The sequence below is a fragment of the Microchirus variegatus genome, assembly GCF_963457635.1.
Source record: "Microchirus variegatus genome assembly, chromosome: 22".
NCBI lineage: Eukaryota > Metazoa > Chordata > Actinopteri > Pleuronectiformes > Soleidae > Microchirus > Microchirus variegatus.
Genome location: NC_139823.1, coordinates 9,320,771 through 9,339,059, shown reverse-complemented (window position 1 = coordinate 9,339,059; position 18,289 = coordinate 9,320,771). Strand labels below are relative to the sequence as shown.

Sequence of the window (18,289 nt, the reverse complement as noted above, 5' to 3'; positions counted from 1 at the left end):
AGGAGCGTGGAAGTCAACATTGCGTGTTTTATCTCCTGTACTTAGACTGAGGAGGACCACAAAAACATAAGTGAGTCTTCATTTTTCACACTTTGGCGACTGGTAGGGCCCTCCAGAGTCCCAAATATAAGTATTAAAACGATTATATAGTTGATTTTGCATAATATGGTAACTTAAACGTCTCATTTTCGTCAATGAAATGAACACTGGTCTGATCATGTGTAGGAGAAGCACAATGCACAGGTTACATTTACAATGCTGATTGTAGTTTGAGCTGAGGTGTGCTGCCATTAACGTACTTCAGTCAAAACACAATTCACTACGCAGACTACAGACCAATAAAGTCTGCGTCTGTAGTTTTCTGACAATGTGGTGGAATTGACCACGTCTCACGTGCAAAGGGTGTTAAACAAACAAGAGATCAGGGGTGAACGGACAGGAAGGGAGAGCTCGTTTATTGGCTCGGAGCTCATTAGCGCCACAACCCGTTGCTGACCTGCCAACTCTGCTGCCCCTCTCCATCATGCAGTCCTCTGAGACGGTCTGTCCGTCAGCGCAGAGAGGCGGCCAACATGCCCCACAGAACAAACACACCCACTGCCAATTTCTGCTCAGTCTGTATTTATCCATTTGCTGCCTGTCTGTGTCTCAAGTATGAAAAGGACAGGTAAACAAGTGTAAGAGACCTTGCGAGATGTAAAACATAATTCTGGACTGCGGCGTTACAAATAATTTTATAGTCTAACCAACCTGTTCAATTCGTAAAAACTCAATACTGTATTTAAAATGCTGTCGTCTGAATAAATGTTTACTTCTCCATGCACCCTGAGTTTGTACATTCATGTCAATATATATATATATATATATAAAAAAAAACATTTACTGTTAGCTACTGCTTTGTGATTACTTGTATTGACTGGGGTTTCAGTCATGGCCATGTTGTTCAATTTTGGATTTGAAGCAATAATGGTGCTTTTCCATGATTACTACTATACAATTCTAGCACAACTCGCCACAGCACGGCTCAATCCTACTCCGCTGTTTTGCTTTTCCATTAGGGAAGGTACCTGGTACTTTTTTAGTACCTGCTCTAGTGGCGAGGTTCCGAGTGAGCTGAGCCGATACTAAAGTGAGATGGACAGACTTTGAATGTAGTAACGAAAAACCTAAAAGACCTCAGTCTTTTGAATTTGAATGTAGTAACCGTTTTTGGCCACATTCTTACATATGGCGCCTTTAAGGAGTTAAGAAGAAGAAAAAAACATATACCGTTATTGTAAACATACAATTCAAATGAGTTAATTCATAATTTGGTGTTGAAAATGAATGCATAAAGTACAACTACAACTGATTAAAAGTATGGTTGACATTGTGAGGTTTAGGTTTTTGTCCTTTATGTTCTTAACGATGACCCAGCAGCAGGAAATCACTCACGATTAATTTAGCTTTTTATTGTGGACGGCAAACTAGGGCTTCTCACTTCAGCGCCCTTCTCATCTCATTTTTATTCATCAGATCCCCTAAATAAAAGTGCTTGTCAGTTGGACCCTGGCATAACGGCGGTTCCTCTCTTACTCCCTTCAATACATGCGTTGTCCCTCTCTGGAACAGCCCACGTTATGTAAAGCTCATTGTCAATAACGGCCATCTTCAGGGTAAATTTGTTTTCTGCTTTTTTCCCCGCCTTACCGCTCTCGCTCCGATATTTGACCTGTGAACTTTTCACCAATGCCTCGCTTGGCTCTCTTCCACTGATGGCGTGTTTGAATTGGCGTTAACAAGTGTTTTGTCTGGACGCTTGTTTCAATTACAGGCGAGGTACTTAGGGAAATGCTGGGGGCAGATGGTGGATGTGAAGAGGATGGGAAGAGGATGGGAACTGATGTTATTACGTTGTGTGGACCTTCCCCTTCTGGCAACCAACCTGCGGCCGGGAGCCATATTACAGTATGTAAAATGTGTGTGGCTTACATGTAGATGGTATGAAAAGGTGTATGCATAACTCTTATGTGCGATTAACTCCAAACAATGGAACAATAGATAAATAAATATTTCCCACCACGGAGGTTAGATGGAGTGATCGACACACGCACTAATATTCTCCAATATACATTTTGTTAGTTACGCCGGTTGACTTTAATATAAAATGGACATTGTGCACTGCGGTAAACTGTTAACCCTCTGTCATCTCACCTGCTTGACCCACAAGTCACTGTCTAATGTCCATTTCAGCTATAAATGGAGTCATACCCTGGAAGAAAAGTCAGAAATCATGGTTTTACCACATTTTTTTTTACTAAACAGAACTTTTGAACACACATGAAGCTTCAAGGGAGAGAATTTTCAGAGACCAGTAACATCTGCCGACCAGCGATGATGAATGGATTGCGAGCCGTTTCTGACTTCCACGCGTTGCCCTGCCCTGGATCTCTGTGCCACACTGGATCCAGTGTCAGCAGCGCGCAGAAAACAGACTTCTACTGTAGCTCCGGTGATTACCGCGCGTACAAATCCAATCTGACAAACAACCCTCTAACAATGTCTAACCCCCTCGAGCCATTCACTAACGTTGCAGGCGACAGTACCTTCATGAGCTCACCCCCCCCCACCCCTTAAGTTGTGGAGCAGCACCATTGGCCTTCTACATTTACAGCATCTGCCACATTCACACAGTCACTCTGACGCCTTTTTTGACATTAGTCATGAGTCATGACCTCTTCTTCTCTCGTCTCTCTGCATTTGCCATGACTTCGCGGTCACTCCTGACCAATGAATACTAATCCGGGGTGTTTTTCTGACTAGTTATGATCAAGCATGGGGGTTTTACTTGAAGATTGCAATAGCTGCTCTGAATTGCAATGACGTATAAAGGGAATCAGAAATCAGAATATTTATGTGCGTCAGCACCGTCTGTAACTTTTCAAGCCTATATGCACGTTCTCTTTCATCCACATTTTGTCATGTTTGCATCACTAATTTTGGTTCGACTTTCACCAAAACAAGTTAGCCATGTATTGCACCCGTTTTCACCCTCCATGTCAGAGGTTTGGACTTTAGTTGTAGCAGGTGATTTGGTGTCAGGGGCTCCGAGTCATTTTGTCCAATTTAATTATTAATATGGCTCCAACACACACACACAGCAGTAGACTAACAATTCTGATAGAAAACAGCACAATTGTGGTTTCCACAGCAGAAGGTGATGGCAGAGAAATAAAGGAACAAAAGGCACTGCCATGGAAGAGTGAGATCCGTGCTTGGGTTACAAGATAGCAGACATCCTACCTGAATAAGGTGAGAGATATGTTGCATCAATCCAAGCTGGAGAGCAGACATTGACCATGGAGTAGTTTAGAGACTTCAAATCAACTTTTTAGAAGTGTGAGGTCTGTTCACTGTCTGCTGAAACAGGTCAGGCAAATATGAACCACTTGTTTTGCCAAGTACTTGAAAAGTACTAGAAACAAAACACAGAAAAAGACAAATAGTTAACTATTCAGGTGCTTCACAATGGGCATGAACATTAATTTTGGGTGATACTGATGTGGACAGCTCTGTGTGAATGCATCCAAGACATACTGAAATTAACATGTGAGTTACTGCCATTTAGACCATATTTGGAGGACAGGATTCCCCTCCTCCCCTGGTCCAATACAGTTTCATAATTAATTGAAAATATCTTGTATTTCATTTTTTTTTTTGTGTAGATTCTCATTCATCCAAGTTTAAGTTCAAGTAGCTTCTTCAGTTCTGAACTTCAAGAAATCTACAAGTCCAGCTGCTCGTGATTCAATGACATAAGGAGCATTCATTCATTTACTTGTGGCCACAGGCAAAAATACCAGCCGTGGTCAAAACGTACCAATTTTTCATCTTGCCAATGACTCGCACACATACCACGAGGCTAAAAAACAATGTAATGTAAACATAAATGATGTATTTGTATATATATATATATAAGTGTGAAAACATGATGTGGAGACTTCTAATGCCATTCTGCTGGCCAAAGTTAAAGCGTTTTTAAGCCGTCACGACCTTGAGAAAGCCATACATGCGCTAATCAGTTCCAGATTAGACTACTGCAATGCACTGTATATTGGCATTTCCCAGACTTCTCTCAGTCGCCTTCAACTTGTTCAAAACGCTGCTGCCCGTCTTTTAACCAACACTAATAGAAGAGAGCACATCACCCCTGTTCTACACTCTCTCCATTGGCTTCCAGTCTCTTTTAGAAACGATTTTAAACTTTTAATGTTTGCCTTTAAAGCTCTTCATGATCTTGCCCCATCTTATTTATCTGAGCTTTTAACTGTTCATGATCCGGGTAGAGCTCTGAGGTCAAACAACCAAATGTTGCTGGAAGTGCCCAGGTCAAAATATAAACACTGGGGTGATCGAGCCTTTGCTGTTGCTGCTCCCAGGCTCTGGAATAAACTCCCTGTTGAGATGCGTCTTATCTCTGACCTGGGCCTCTTCAAATCAAGGCTAAAAACCTATTTATTTAGGATGGCTTTTAATACCGAGTAGTATGGTGACACTTTTTATCTTTTGTCTTCTTATCTTTTATCTGATTCTATCTTATTTTATTTTGCACTATTTTATTGTTTTTATTGTTTTTAATTACTTTTATGTGTTTCCTCTTTATTTATTTATTTCTTGTAAAGCACTTTGGATCACCGAAAGGATTGTTGTAAAGGGCTGTATAAATAAAGTACATTTACATTTACATTTACATTCTAATGCCAGGGGTGAACTGGTGTACTTTGCACTGTAAATGTAATCACATGATTCATGTCAAATCTTAATGCCAGTTATGAACAGCACCCTCACTTTTACCTGAGCAGTTATTTAAATCGTGCAATTAAAAAGTTTAACTCCTGTGTCGCGCACACTTTGTGCACACCCTGCTTTTAACTTTTGTGTCTCTATTATCAGACTTGTCTTTCGGTAGGAGTGTGTGAGTGTTTTTGTATGTGTGTGTGTGTGTGTGTGTGTGTGTGTGTGTGTGTGTGTGTGTGTGTGTGTGTGTGTGTGTGTGTGTGTGTGTGTGTGTGAGGCAGAAAGTCAGGCTAGCCCCCGAGGGCCCTCTACATTTGAGTCTCCATTAGGCTGATGAGCTTTGGCAGCTGAAGTTGCTGGAGTTAGTGTGGAGCTTCAACCCTCCTCGTGGCTAGGCCTAATTAAACCTGGACCTCAGCCCTAATTTAAAGATAATTAGCTGTAAGGGGTTAGCTACCACTGGCTGATGTGTGTGTGTGTGTGTGTGTGTTGTGTTATGTGTGCTAAATGTTTGTTATTCAGTCACAGATCAGGTGAATGAAATGCACACATCGTACGCTACTGAGAGAATTTCATTACCCGAAGCAGTTTGCAGAAGCACGGGTGCACGGAAGTTTGCTCATGGAAAAGTCCTAATGGAAACTGAATCAAATTAAGCACACTTTAAAATCCTGCTGAGCTACAACACTAAACAAACGTGCAAATCGTACTAATGGAGAATCAATCAATCACGAATATCTGGATACAAATGGGTAAGTCAACAAGTGACCACCAGGTGCAGCAAACGTACTGGAAGATTGTGTTGTTGTTTTTTTTTGTGTGAGACACAAAAGAGTCAAACTGGTGCTCTGCGATAAACTGCCCGACTGCTGGGACCAGCCTCATGTTTGCCCATTAAGCTATACTGACAGTTTGACATTTCCCAGGGTAGAGGGCTCTGATTCAAGGAATGTTTTATTCATCCTATTGACTTCACATCGCAGCCAAGTCGGACAGAGAGCAAAAGCCTCGAGTGTGGTAGTCGGTGGGCGAGCAGGAGGAGAGCGGAAGGTACCTGTTTTTGTTGTTGTTTTTTTTTTTTTTTTTTTTTTTCAGATCGCCCCCCGACACAACTCTGAGACAGTTGGGTGACACGTATACAATATACTCATCACCGTGTAGACGGAGTGATTGGGACATAAAGCCAACACAGAGAGAAGGAGTCAGGCTATTTACTGGGAAGCATCGAGGTGGGCAGATAAGGTACAGGGGGTGGCATTACCTTCCTCATCGACTTTTGCACTTTCTTCAATTCTACCTCAAGAAAGTGAGAGGACATTCGCACTACTTACATTTTTAGAAAGGGATGCGTTAAGCTTTGTGTTTGGTCATCCAAGGTTGGGTGAAATTCAAAGGGCCTGTGAACAACTGTGGGTAAAAGGATAGTCATTCTTGACCGGACCTTGACTGGTCATTCCTTTATCAAACTTTTTTTATTATATTTTATTATTTTTTATTATTATAGCATTTTAAAGTAGGAGTTAAAAAAATACACATGCAATTATAAATAAAAAGGTATTAAAGTCAGCACTGGCGGCACAAGGACATGCACAGATCTGGTTTTGGTTCAACACTAATAAGAAATGCACAATTTTTAATCATTTTTGGGGTTGTTCTTTTTAAAATACTGATGATCTTTGTGTGCGTGTGTGTTTTCACTCTTAATTAACAGGTCAGAGAGTGTAAACATTTGGAACCGCTTCCAAATCGACTTCACCTCGGTCCGACTTGACAAGGCCCCCCGTGCATGTTCAGACCATGTTCAAGAGACAAGCGCTCCCCTCATTTCCAGGCGAGTCACGTGGAGCTTGGGAGCCAGGAGCCACAGCGGGAGCCTCCTCCAGGACAAAGCACTTGGAGCAGAGGCACACAGAAGGCCTTGTTCATCCTTTGCCTGGCTCAATGTCAAGTGAGTGTTTGCTTACTGGGAGGACCAGGACCCCCTGGAGGGGATGCAGCACACAGTCAGTTCTCTACTGAGCTCGGAGACGCGTATTCACTGGACTCACTAAAGGTGCATTTATGATCACACCTCTGTGTATCAAACACTGGTGCAGGGTATATGCAGGAATCATGAAGTTAATTCCAATATGTTTTTAAGACTTTTTTCAGGACCTTCTCAAAATATTTTAAGGGATTTCGGATATTATTTTGCGCCAAGATGCACAACGTCACATGTACACACACGGCCGCGAGACGATCGTTGTTTTAACAAACACGGGGAGGAAAATAAATACATTCATGCATACTATTTGTAGTCATACTCTATGGATAAATGTAATACCTCATGACTTTTTAAATACTTTTTAAGGGCCTTCATTTTCCAAAACTGATACATCCACTTTGAATACTTTTTAAGTTACTTTTTTTTTTGACATTTTAAAGCGGAGTCGTGAAGAAGCTATTTTTAAACATTGTTAAAACAATGTTTTGATAATGAGTAGCAGTGCTTCCACCACTCCAGAGGGGGGAGCTGAGCTTCTGAGAGCTGGTGTGCTGAATATGTCACTTCCGGGCACTGACCAATCACAAGACAGTTGGAAAGCCCTTACGCTGGCTGGCCAATCACAACACAGTCTGTCTTCTGGGTGTGAGAGTTGAGTCTGAAATATCGTGGCTGGGGAACAGCGTCAGCAAAGAAGATTTCTATCGGCTCGTTTACAGCAACTAGGAGGTTTTTGAGCATAAAAACAAGTTAATGTATGTAAGTAAACCTCCATAACTCCTGCGCAACAGGACCACTCTATGTGAGCTTTAAATGGAGAGAAGCAGAAACTGAATGATCAACTTCATGGAAACTAAGAAAACTTCTTCTGTACGTGTGCTAAACCTGTCATCAGAGGAAAATGCACCTGTGTGTGAATGTGCTCTACAAGAAACATGTCTGGCCATAGTGGAATTAGCCGCGGGGTGATGCAAAGGAAAACTACAAACAGGTGCACCGTTTCAGGAGGAGCTTACTCATCCCAGCAAAACCGAGCAAGGTGTGATGGTGAGCAGTATTGATTGGGCACAGCTCTCTTGTCTTTGCCTCTTACTTTGCCCGTCTGCCTCTCCCCAGCATCTGGCTAAATCTCACCAGTGTCCTTGCTATCGCCCTCGGGTGAAGTGGGCCATGTCAAATCTGAATCCATCAATCACTCAGTTGCCAGTCATGTTGAGAGAGTGGAGGGGATAGAAAGGCAGAGGGGAAGAGATGAACGTAGGGAAAGATGGGTGGGACAGCGAGGGTGAAGGATCGCCACCAGGTCCTTCCTATCTCGCCTTATTTACTTTCTCTCGCGGAAATTTAGAGTCAGACGTCAGATCAAAATAGGAACTCTTCACTTGTTAATGATAATACAGAGGTTCACGGAGGAGAGGAGAGGAGAGGGAAAAGACAGTGGCAGCAGAGAAGATGGGGAAAACGGATAAAAAGAAGAGCATGAAACAATACAATGTGTGATCACAGAAGCTAAAAAGAAGAAGCAATGGGTGAGCCTGACAGCAGATCTGAGCGTCCCTGTGTGTGTGTGTGAGAGAGAGAGAGTGTGTGTAGAATGAAGTATCCCTGTCAGAGTCCCAGCTCCCCCTCTGGGCTGCTGCTGATTAATTGTCCGTCCAGCTCCTGTGATAGCAACCACTTTAACCAAGACTCCCAAGACACTCACCCATGTCCTCTCCCCGACGAAAGACACCTCTCCCCCCTGTGCACCAGGCTGCCAGGCTGCCCCTCTCTGGCTAAAATTAGAGATTTTTTTTCTCTTTTTTTTACTCCCCTCCCCATCCTTTTATTTCTTACTCTGGCTGCTGCAAATAATCTTATATCAGCACTCTATTCACCTTGCCATCGGGGATGATGTCTCTCTGTGGGAGGGAGGTTTTCTAACAAAGGCAGGGGGGACTGAAAACAATATGATATGCAGTGTACCCCCAGCCCCCCCCTATGTGTTTACACATGCACTGGTGGCATGCTGAGAAAAAACACTCCTCAGGTCTCAGGTAAACAGTCCAGCACAGCAGGGTGAGAAGGCAGGATTGGCTTTGGACCCTGGTTGCACAGAGTCAGCTTCTTTCACCTTTGATATACACCTTTTTTTGCCCACCCATTCCATCACAAACTCTGTGCCCCTTGTCACTAGTGCCTGCAAAAAACGGGGAAAAAAATCATTTTCCATTCTGATCAGCAGCTTTGGAAATAAGACAGGAAAAAGAGGAATGTCCAGGGCATTTTTTTTTTTTTTTTTAGTACAGTTCAATCTTAACTTTTATGCATAAATTTAAAAAAAAACTGCTTTTCGACACTGAACAGTAACTGCCACACTCAGCACTGCCCCCCTTCTTCCCCTCCCCTCCCCTCCCCTCCTTGCCACGCTGCAGAACCGTAGCATCCATCCGGATGGCTATATAGCCAGCCCCCCCCCAAAAGCAGCCAAGGTCAATTGCCTTTCCTGCTCTTCTCATCTCGTGCTTTATGTACCTTCACATTCGGGGAACGAGAGCTGCGCTATTTCTGCTCTGCTGCAAGGTGACTGCTGCCTCACACCAGCGACAGCCACACTAATGCAGGATAGGAAAGCAAATTATTCCGAAAGGAAAAAAAAACATGCTGAAATGTAGTTAATTGAAATTTACTATATCATCTGTCATAACTACCATCTACTACTAATCCTGTAGAGTTTTATTGAACCACAGAAAAAAATGATGAAATCTGTAGCTGAAGTTTGAATATACCTTTGGCTTGTGTTGAAGGAGTATAAATGACCATAATGTGGGCTTTGAAAGAGCTGTTGATCAATACTAATGACTCAATTACTCCACCAGGCTCTGAGATCCCTATATTTCAGAGGCTTTCTCTCTCTCTTTCTCCATCTCTCTGAACAAATACCGACCAAAAAGGGATCTTTCAGTGTAAACACCATGACCACTGCCATCGTTTTTGGAAAGGACAGGATGTCAAACTATTTAAACCAAAACAAGAGGACTGCCATCATCAATAAACACATAAAAGATCTCATTATAATTGCGAGAATAATTGTTGTGTTTGTTCTTCATGTTTGTCTCGGAATCGATGTCAGTCTAATCTAATGAAAAGTAGGAAATCAAAAGTGATCGCTCATTTTTTCTCTCTCTCTCTCTCGCTCTCTTTTTCCATTGTTTCAGCACCGAGTTGCATTGATAAATGGACGTCTGGTTCTTTCATCAATGCAGCCACTGTTTATCTGCGCCCATGATGAATAACAACTATTTGACGAATATTCAGACGGAGACTTACTCGTGCACCTCAGCCATAGTTTATACTGTGCTTGTTGTGCAATATATTTCACATTCCTCTCTCATGGTGTCCAGTGGTTAGATCATAGTGATTTGATATTAATATTGATGGTATTGCAGTAAGATTTTTTACGGTATAACTTTCATTTTTTTTCCACAGAAGTGATAGCAAGCTCGCCGCAGCCATTTTTCAACCGCGCATAGATAAACTGTTTCAGTAAAGCCTGAATATCTCCCCCTCTCTCTCTCTCTCTCTCTCTCTCTTACTCCCAGATGTCTCCTTACAGCTGCCATGACTGACTGCAAACTCATTTATTACAGGTCACAAACGCCAAGTGCTTCATTTAAAAGGACGCCATCCTCCCCACCCCACCCTCTCCTCTAACACAAGTGAAAAATCGACCTGCAAGAATAGCAATACAGGGCAATGCTGCTCCATTACCGCTAAACAGAGGCCAACTGCACCCAAAAGACGGGAATGCGGTGTGAGCAGCGAGGGCAAAAACAGAAAAGAGAGAGAGAGGGGATGTTTCGTGGCATCTTTCATTCATACGGTGCAACGAGAGAGCGAGAGCTCATCACAGTCAGAGCGAGGGCGGCAATAAGGCCTCTTTCATTCTTCGAAACGACAAGACCGAACTCTTGACCGGCTGATCAAGTCCTTTTCTGTTCTTTCACTTACTCTCACCTTTACGCCACGTATCGCGCGCCCTGAGGCCGTTTCATATTTATTCAGGCATTTATTCTGCCGGCCATATCCGATACCACTCAAAGCCTGTCTGTAATTACATTGTAAATGCAGATTAGCTATGAATATTTTAGAAGGGGATTACTAAAAGAGGAAAGAGACAGAGCGGGAGGGAGTCGGGAGAAATCAGCCCTTTAACACACACACACACACACACACACACACACACACACACACCCCCACATGCAGAACTGCATGAAAAGCTCATTTGAAGGTAGAGCTAGTCTTTCATGCGCAAGTTGTCAGGCTATTATCATCCTTTCATATATTCACCACCATTATTAACTGTGAACGGGGAATAGAAAAATATCACAAAAAAAAAACCGGGGGGGGGGGAGGGGGGGATAAAACACATCACTCCAATATGTCAGGCTGTCACGTCAGGGAGGAAAAAAAGGCAGGCCAAACCAACTCTTATCATTGGACTCTTATTCTTGAACTAGGCAGTAATGAGTGTGTCTTAACAAAGAATAGCCATAATTTCCATTGTCATTTGAATGCTCCCACATTATGTGGAGGCTTACAAAGCCACAGATGAAGACAGAGGGTGGGCGGAGGAAGAGGAACAAGCAGACACTGAAGCAGAAAGAGTCTCCCGAAACATGGTTAGTCTGTCAGTCACCCTCTATCCCCCCCCCCCCACCACACGCACAGATATACACATACACTGTGTATGCACGTGTTTGCCAGACTCTTTGTCACCACATTTTAAAAAACCTTAAAATGCGGTTGTCAGAAGGGTTTGAGTCTGACAGCTTCCTGCATCCCTGCAAGAGGATGCGGAGGACAGACGGGCTTATTGTGAAAAGAGCAGCGGCGGCGGCGGCGGCAACAAAAGGGATCAGAACTCTTCCAAACTGACAGACAGACAGACATGATGCCTTCAGACCGCCGACTTCCACGTTGTTTAGTGAGCAAAGAAAAGCCGAGGCTTACAAGAGAGTCTGGATCTCATACATTTGCTTTTTTTACTCGGAGTGATGGCCCAGGGTGAAGGCAGTAGGAGAGCGTGGGCGTGTGTGTAAAGCGTGTGGGAGTGAGTCTCGGAGTATGTGTGAGGCTCGCTCGCACCGCTCTGCAGTGGTGGAGAACAGTATGTGAATCCCATTGGGGACAAAAAAAACAAAGTGAAACTTTTTTTTTTGCAGAATATTGCGCACAGACGTCACACGGAAATTGTGTACAGTGGAAAAAAAAAAAATGTTAATGCAACCGTTTTCAATTTTCTGTGACATGTTATTATGATTTCTGTTGACACACTGTGATTTAAAAATATATATAAACTATATTGTAAAGGGAGAAAGGAGGTAGGAGTCAGCTATTTTCTTTCTCAAATTACATTAATAGCAGGGAAGAGGGCTTTACTTTTTTGAACAGCTAAAGCCCAATTTTTACTCCTGCGTAGTGTGCTCTACGTAGGTTACACAGAGCCCTCTGTGTCGTCTCCGACTGCACAAAATATTTTTTATGTGTCCGTGACTCCGTCAAGGGACAACGGAGACGGCAAGGGCTGCGATTGGTCCTCGGGACAGGCCGAGGTAACGCTGCTCTGTGCCGGCCACTGTGCACACAGGGGGTCCACAGAGGACGGAGCTGATCACCGCCGATCAACGTTGCTGCCAAACTATAAATACGTCATATCTTAATACACAAACCACTCTAAATGGCCAATTTCTCGCCTCAAATTATCTTAAAACTGCGTTCCGTGCAACAACAACAACAACAACAACAGTCTTTCTCTCTCGGACGCCATTGCTCACTGTAGCCAAAAGCACAACAACCAACGACGTTAACCGACCAACTCGTTCACCATTAGTGGACTTAAACCTTTAAATAGGCACTGTGTAAATAGGCATTTCATTGACAGTTGCCCGCTGTGCATTTCACTTCATCTTAAGTGTTGTTTGTGTCAATTCTATTACAGCGCACAGATTGCTTCTCTAAAATGCTATGTTTTTATTGTTGTTTGTGGTGCAAGTTCCCCTCTGTGGCCCCCAAACTGCAAGTGGACTCATTTCTGTTGAAATCTTAATCTCCAATCTGTCTAAACTTGTCAAGGATATCAAGGAAGGACCTCGCTTCTTGTTAATGAAGGACTTAGGTTGCTGCGCATTCAGCGCCCAGGGCCTGCGTTGCACAGAGGCTATCAGCATTTCTATTTCCATGTCTCTCTCCCTTGCTCCCTCCTTCTCTTTTATTCCCATTCACAAAGCTCGCTCAATTCTCCAAAAGCAAAAAGGAGAAAACATAAAAGCATAGAAGAACAGCAAACAAGTATTCCACTTTGAAGAAACCTAATCAACACCACCAGTAATCCAATAAGCCTCGCTTCAAACATGTTTGCATTTTGAATACATGTGTAATAAACAGCTGGCCACATTAGGCACGAGCAAACACCGGTGGTGGCACTCCAATCCAATTATGACATCCTTCACAAAAAGGACACAGAGCGGCCCCGAGTTGACGATGATGCACGGTAAAATGCAAGTGCATGTGTGGTGCATTTATAAATGCAGGTGATAAATGGGGTTGAGGCGACTTGTAAAGGTCGCGTAGGATATGATCCAATCATTTCTGCAGGCTGCAGACAGTCCGACAATAGTTATGAGCCCATCAACACGTCAAAAGTGGAAAACAGTGTCTGCAGTTGTGTCCTCAGAACATAACGGTTGTTTTAATGTCGTCATGTCACCCATGACAAAGAAATCTGTAGTAATCGAATACATTTTTTTTTTTTTTAAATATGAGGGTGGTTTAAAAGGTCCCTATGGTAGTAATTAAGTGATATTAAAGTAATATTACAGCGGATTAAAAACAAAAAAACACCATTAGGGACAAGAAGGTCATAGACTGCTGCTCATACACCTTCAGTCCCTGCTGGAATATTAGAGTGATTTTTCAACAGGGAATCGTGGGTAGCATTATGGGTGCTACCACATGCATTATTGATGCCAACGGTCCAAAAGCAGTTTGTTGAGAAGAGGGGAGATTTATAAGAAAGTTAATGGTTTTCACTTGTCTGCAATAAAACCAGAGAGTGGATTACACAAACAGAAGGTGTGTTATTTTTTTTTTTATCTGACTGCAGGCTGAAATCCAGAGAAAACAATTGAAATGGTTAGAATTCCTTTTTCTGCAGTTAATGTCTCTTGGCTTTTTTTTTCTCTCTCTCGCTCTCTCTCTCTGTTTTTGGATATCAGCATAGAATGGAGAGCATTATTATGTGTTTATCACAGTGGGGAGGAAGGAAGATCAATAATCTAAAGTTAAAAATACAAATGTGCTCATTTGTTTTTATATAATTTCAGCTGAATGGGGGATTTTGGTGTAATACATTTTGCCATATGGGTGTGTGGCCTTTCACAGATGGAGACGGAGTAACCGAAAACAAAGACATTCCTTTTTCTGACAAATGGAAGTGGATCACCTCCTAATCAAAGACGGCCATTCTTCCAATAAAACGCCCGGTGACAGTGGAGGAGCAAAAGCTCCTTTAACCGGGCGACAGAAGGCAGAGATAGGACTATAAGAAGGCTTTGTGGTGAAGCGGAGCTGTGTGGGCCGCCAAATGAGACACCATTCTTCCCCATTGCTACAGAAATGAAGAGGAAAAAAGTACAACGATGAATAGTGTACATGAAATGTCAGTCGTGAGACTGCAAAAGAGAGAGGACAAGGAAAGAAATAATACATCCCACTGGTTCCTTTTTCGGAGCCAAGTCTCTCCGTGTGCCTCATTTGACCCCTTGTAAATATTTGGATGTACTGTGAACTCACATATCAGCCACACACTATAGTGCACTGTCACCTCAAAAGAGAAAAAAAAAAAGATGAGCTATCATAGGGAATAAAACCACCAACCTTCCTTCCATTATCATTTTAATTTCTCCACAGTTCAACCCTTGGGGTCAGAATGAATCGCTTAAAGCTGTAAAAACGGGGCCGTTTAAGGACCATAAGCTCTATTGCAGCGTTAATCTTATACTAATTGAAAAAACACACACACACACACACACACACATCTGCATTCAGAGGAGGTGATATGAAATTACCCCCGTGTACAAAACAAATGAATATTCATAAATATCGCTGGAGTTTTTCGGAATGCGGCCATATGGTTCAGACCTGGCAGCTGTACGCGTTTATCACTTCTGTCCTCCAGATCCAGCAGAAAGCTGCAGTCACACCAAGAGCAGCGTGCGTGGGGGACACTGTGGCACACTCAGCGTGGGAGAATGTTGCACACAACATGCTTGAAGGTAGAGGTTCTCTCTCTTTCACACACACACACACACACACACTTATAAAGCAAGTGCCTGACCAGAACCCTTAAGGTAATTCAAACCCTACCCCTGAAACACAATCTTCATTTTGGAAAAAGCCTTTTTTTTTTTAAGGTCTGACAACATGAGTGAGGCAAAATGTCCTTGTGTGTGCATCCTCAAAAAAGATGCATGGGACAAACACACACACACACACCATCAGTTTGCCTTTCTATGCCAGTCTCCTCTCAGTGGCAGAGCTTAATCCACACACACACAGATTCACACACTGATATTCATAAGCTGCTCGTCTTCTTCGCGTGAGACTTTGTTTTTTTCCGCCAAACTTCCAAAGACATTTTATTAGACGTGGAGCTTTACTTTGTGTGAGAGAGAATTATCTCTGTCATTCACGCTGCATTCCCTCATCAGATTTTGAAAGGTTATTGAAACACACACAGTCCCATATAAGGAGAACGGTGCCTTTTCCATTAGATTTATTCTGTCACAATTAAGTGTTATTCCAACTGAAGAAAACACAGCTTGCTTTAGCTCCAAAAAACTGAATCTAAAAGTAAAAGTTAAGTCAATACCTGCTGAACTGTGTGCCATGTGTTTTTCTCAATTGTCTAAATGACCCTGCCATCCAAAACCAAAATGTTCTCTAATATGCCATAAATGAGGGTCATACTGAGATGAACCAATGTGATTCCAACTGTCCTTTAAAAGGTGAAACGACCGTTGGGAATAATTAATTTGACTGCGTCCTGTTATAGGGCATTGCAATAAGCTTTAAACGACTGAAGGACATCCTCCTCTACTCTCCATCTCTTAAATGATATCACCCTGCTGTTCTTTGTGAGGCTGCACTCCTGTTAAACACAGGTTACAGACGTCGACCTGTGTTATCCTGCATGGGCGCAAAAGACATGCAGTGCAAACATGTCAAGTGTTTATTTTCCTCCAAACAATCTGTCTTGAGAAAGCAGGAGACACCAACAAAGCACAGTTAAGATGCTGCGAGACAACAAAAAAACACATAACTGGACCGATATTTTCAACACTGGTCGTTGTTATGTTGGTTCTCTATGTTTGGTTAAATATTCCCAAATCACAAACATTAATATTTACTCTAAATCTGTAGTAAAAGCAGTTTCACAGTGCCATCGTTGAAAACACTCTCCCTCTCTCTCTCACACACACACACACGATCACTTGCTGAGCGCAGCTGTAAGTTCCTGCGTGTGCGTAAAAGGAGCGCCGCTGCGCTCTGCAAACGGCACTGTGCGCACCACCAGCGCTGCTTGTCAAAACTGTGGACCACATGATCCCCCTTCCCTCAAGGGGGAGCCTCACTATATAATGAGGAATAATGTAATTTCACGGTAATCCGCTTTGCCTTTATCCCGAATACTGAACGCATATGGATTAAAGTTCACCAGCGGGTAATCACCCTTTGCACAGGTGGTGCTGCTGCTGCTGCGCTGAGACACAACAATGACACACGGTTTCCAAACGGGTGATTCCGACCTTTAAAGTTATCTGTGCAAATGTGCGTCACTGAAAAGACAACGCGTCCAAACTGTAGTGCAGTTAAATACAATCAGCGATGCGGGGATTTCAGTCTATTTTGGTCATGATGTCTCTTTTTTCCGGAGATAAATTATTCTGCAGGAGGAGGGGGAAAATGTAAGATGGGAACTTTTGAGAAGAGAAAATAAAATGAGGTTGTCACTTGTGTGTTTTATCCACATCGAGGTCTAAAGGGACACGTGTGTTGGACATTAAATCATTTCTCTCCAAATTCAACAGTGCCGCTCTGTGCATGAAAAAGACAGAGCAGCTCGTTCGCTTGGATCCATTCAGTGCAAACACACAGTACGCACAGCTACAACCAGCAGTCAGTCCAGACTGTGTCACCTGTGTGTGTGCGTGTGTGTGTGTTCTCGCTCCATAACGCCATCCTCCCTGTCTGTGCGCACTTGTTCAAGGCGTTTCGTCAACACTGTGATTCATTGTTGACAGTGAAAAATCACGGCAGCCTGTCGCCTTGTCACGCGCTTGAAAAGAACATCCACGGGAAAGTGTGTGCTCAATGGATGGAGGTGCCACTGCGCTCCGTGCGCACTGAGCAGCTCCACACAGAGAGAGAGAGGGGGGGGGAGAAAAAAGCTGACGGCTTTCACTCACCTGACTGAGATGAGCTCGCCCCATACAAGACGGAAGTCAGGAGAAAGCCGAAGCAACACAGGACAGTCGTTGGTTTCATTGTTGTGCTTGGCATTTTTTTTTTTATCTCCTTTAAATTCACATGTCCAGCGGCGTATCCTTCCTTGGAACAGTCACAGCGGGTGAACTGTTTGCGTGTGGCGCCTCCTCACTCTGTGAGTTTGAGGACTTCAGTGGCTAAGTTTTGCAGTTTGTCCGACTCTTCTCCACCTCGCCACTCAAGTGCGCGAGTGACCCTGCAAGCAGAAGCAGTCGAGACACGGGTTTCCAATGCGCGCAACTGTAAACGTTGTCTGAAAACACTGTAAAGCACTACTCATACTATTACTCCCGGAGTTGGATACAATTGTGTGCAGCTGAAGAGTCGCGTTCTGCAGACACACCTCCGATCCCCCTCAACTCCTCCTACAGTCACTGTGATTGGCACAGGTGCCCGACGATCACTCCAAAGCCCACCAGCAAACGCTCCGTGCGCGCCACCGTTGGCTCACAGAAGACGCCAAAAAAAAAAAAAAAAAAAAAAAACTGAATGTGTGTGACGGCTCCGTTGCACCTGCCATGCTCAACACGGTGAAGAAGAGAAGAAGAAAAAAACACTGCGAGGAAAAGATAGAGGTGGAATTGGCGAAAGTGGATGTGGCCTCATTTAACTTGTCTGATGATTTTACCCAGATTTTGGATGTGCGCACTCAACCAAACCTAATCCTGCACATAAATTGCGCACATTGCATTGTATCTAAGTATTAAAGTTATACTTTCTTTTAATGTATCTTATTTATTTTTTTTGTTCATACATCTGAATAAGAAAATTATTTCAAAAATACAACCCAGTTTTTTATGCTCACTCAAAAGAGCACACTATTGTTGCAGGCAACATCCCTCCATATCCAGGGTAATTGTTGCCCCAGGGTTGGTCTGGTGTAAATGACATAAATAAAAGTCAAATAAAAGTATTTATTGAAGTTATTATGCACACTGAGCT

At 43.1% G+C, this 18,289-nt stretch overlaps 1 protein-coding gene across 3 annotated transcripts in view; it reads right to left on the bottom strand.

Moving 5' to 3' along the window:
* The window catches only part of erbb4b (erb-b2 receptor tyrosine kinase 4b), a gene marked incomplete at both ends in the record, with an annotated part of 268,165 nt that extends 250,818 nt beyond the window's left edge, over window positions 1–17,347 (bottom strand). For all 3 annotated transcript variants that reach the window (XM_083908815.1, XM_083908817.1, XM_083908816.1), the window contains one exon: window positions 17,269–17,347. In XM_083908815.1, coding sequence (XP_083764941.1) covers window positions 17,269–17,347 — 79 coding nt within the window. The remainder of the gene's footprint in view (window positions 1–17,268) is intronic.
* Window positions 17,348–18,289: the final 942 nt, after the last annotated feature.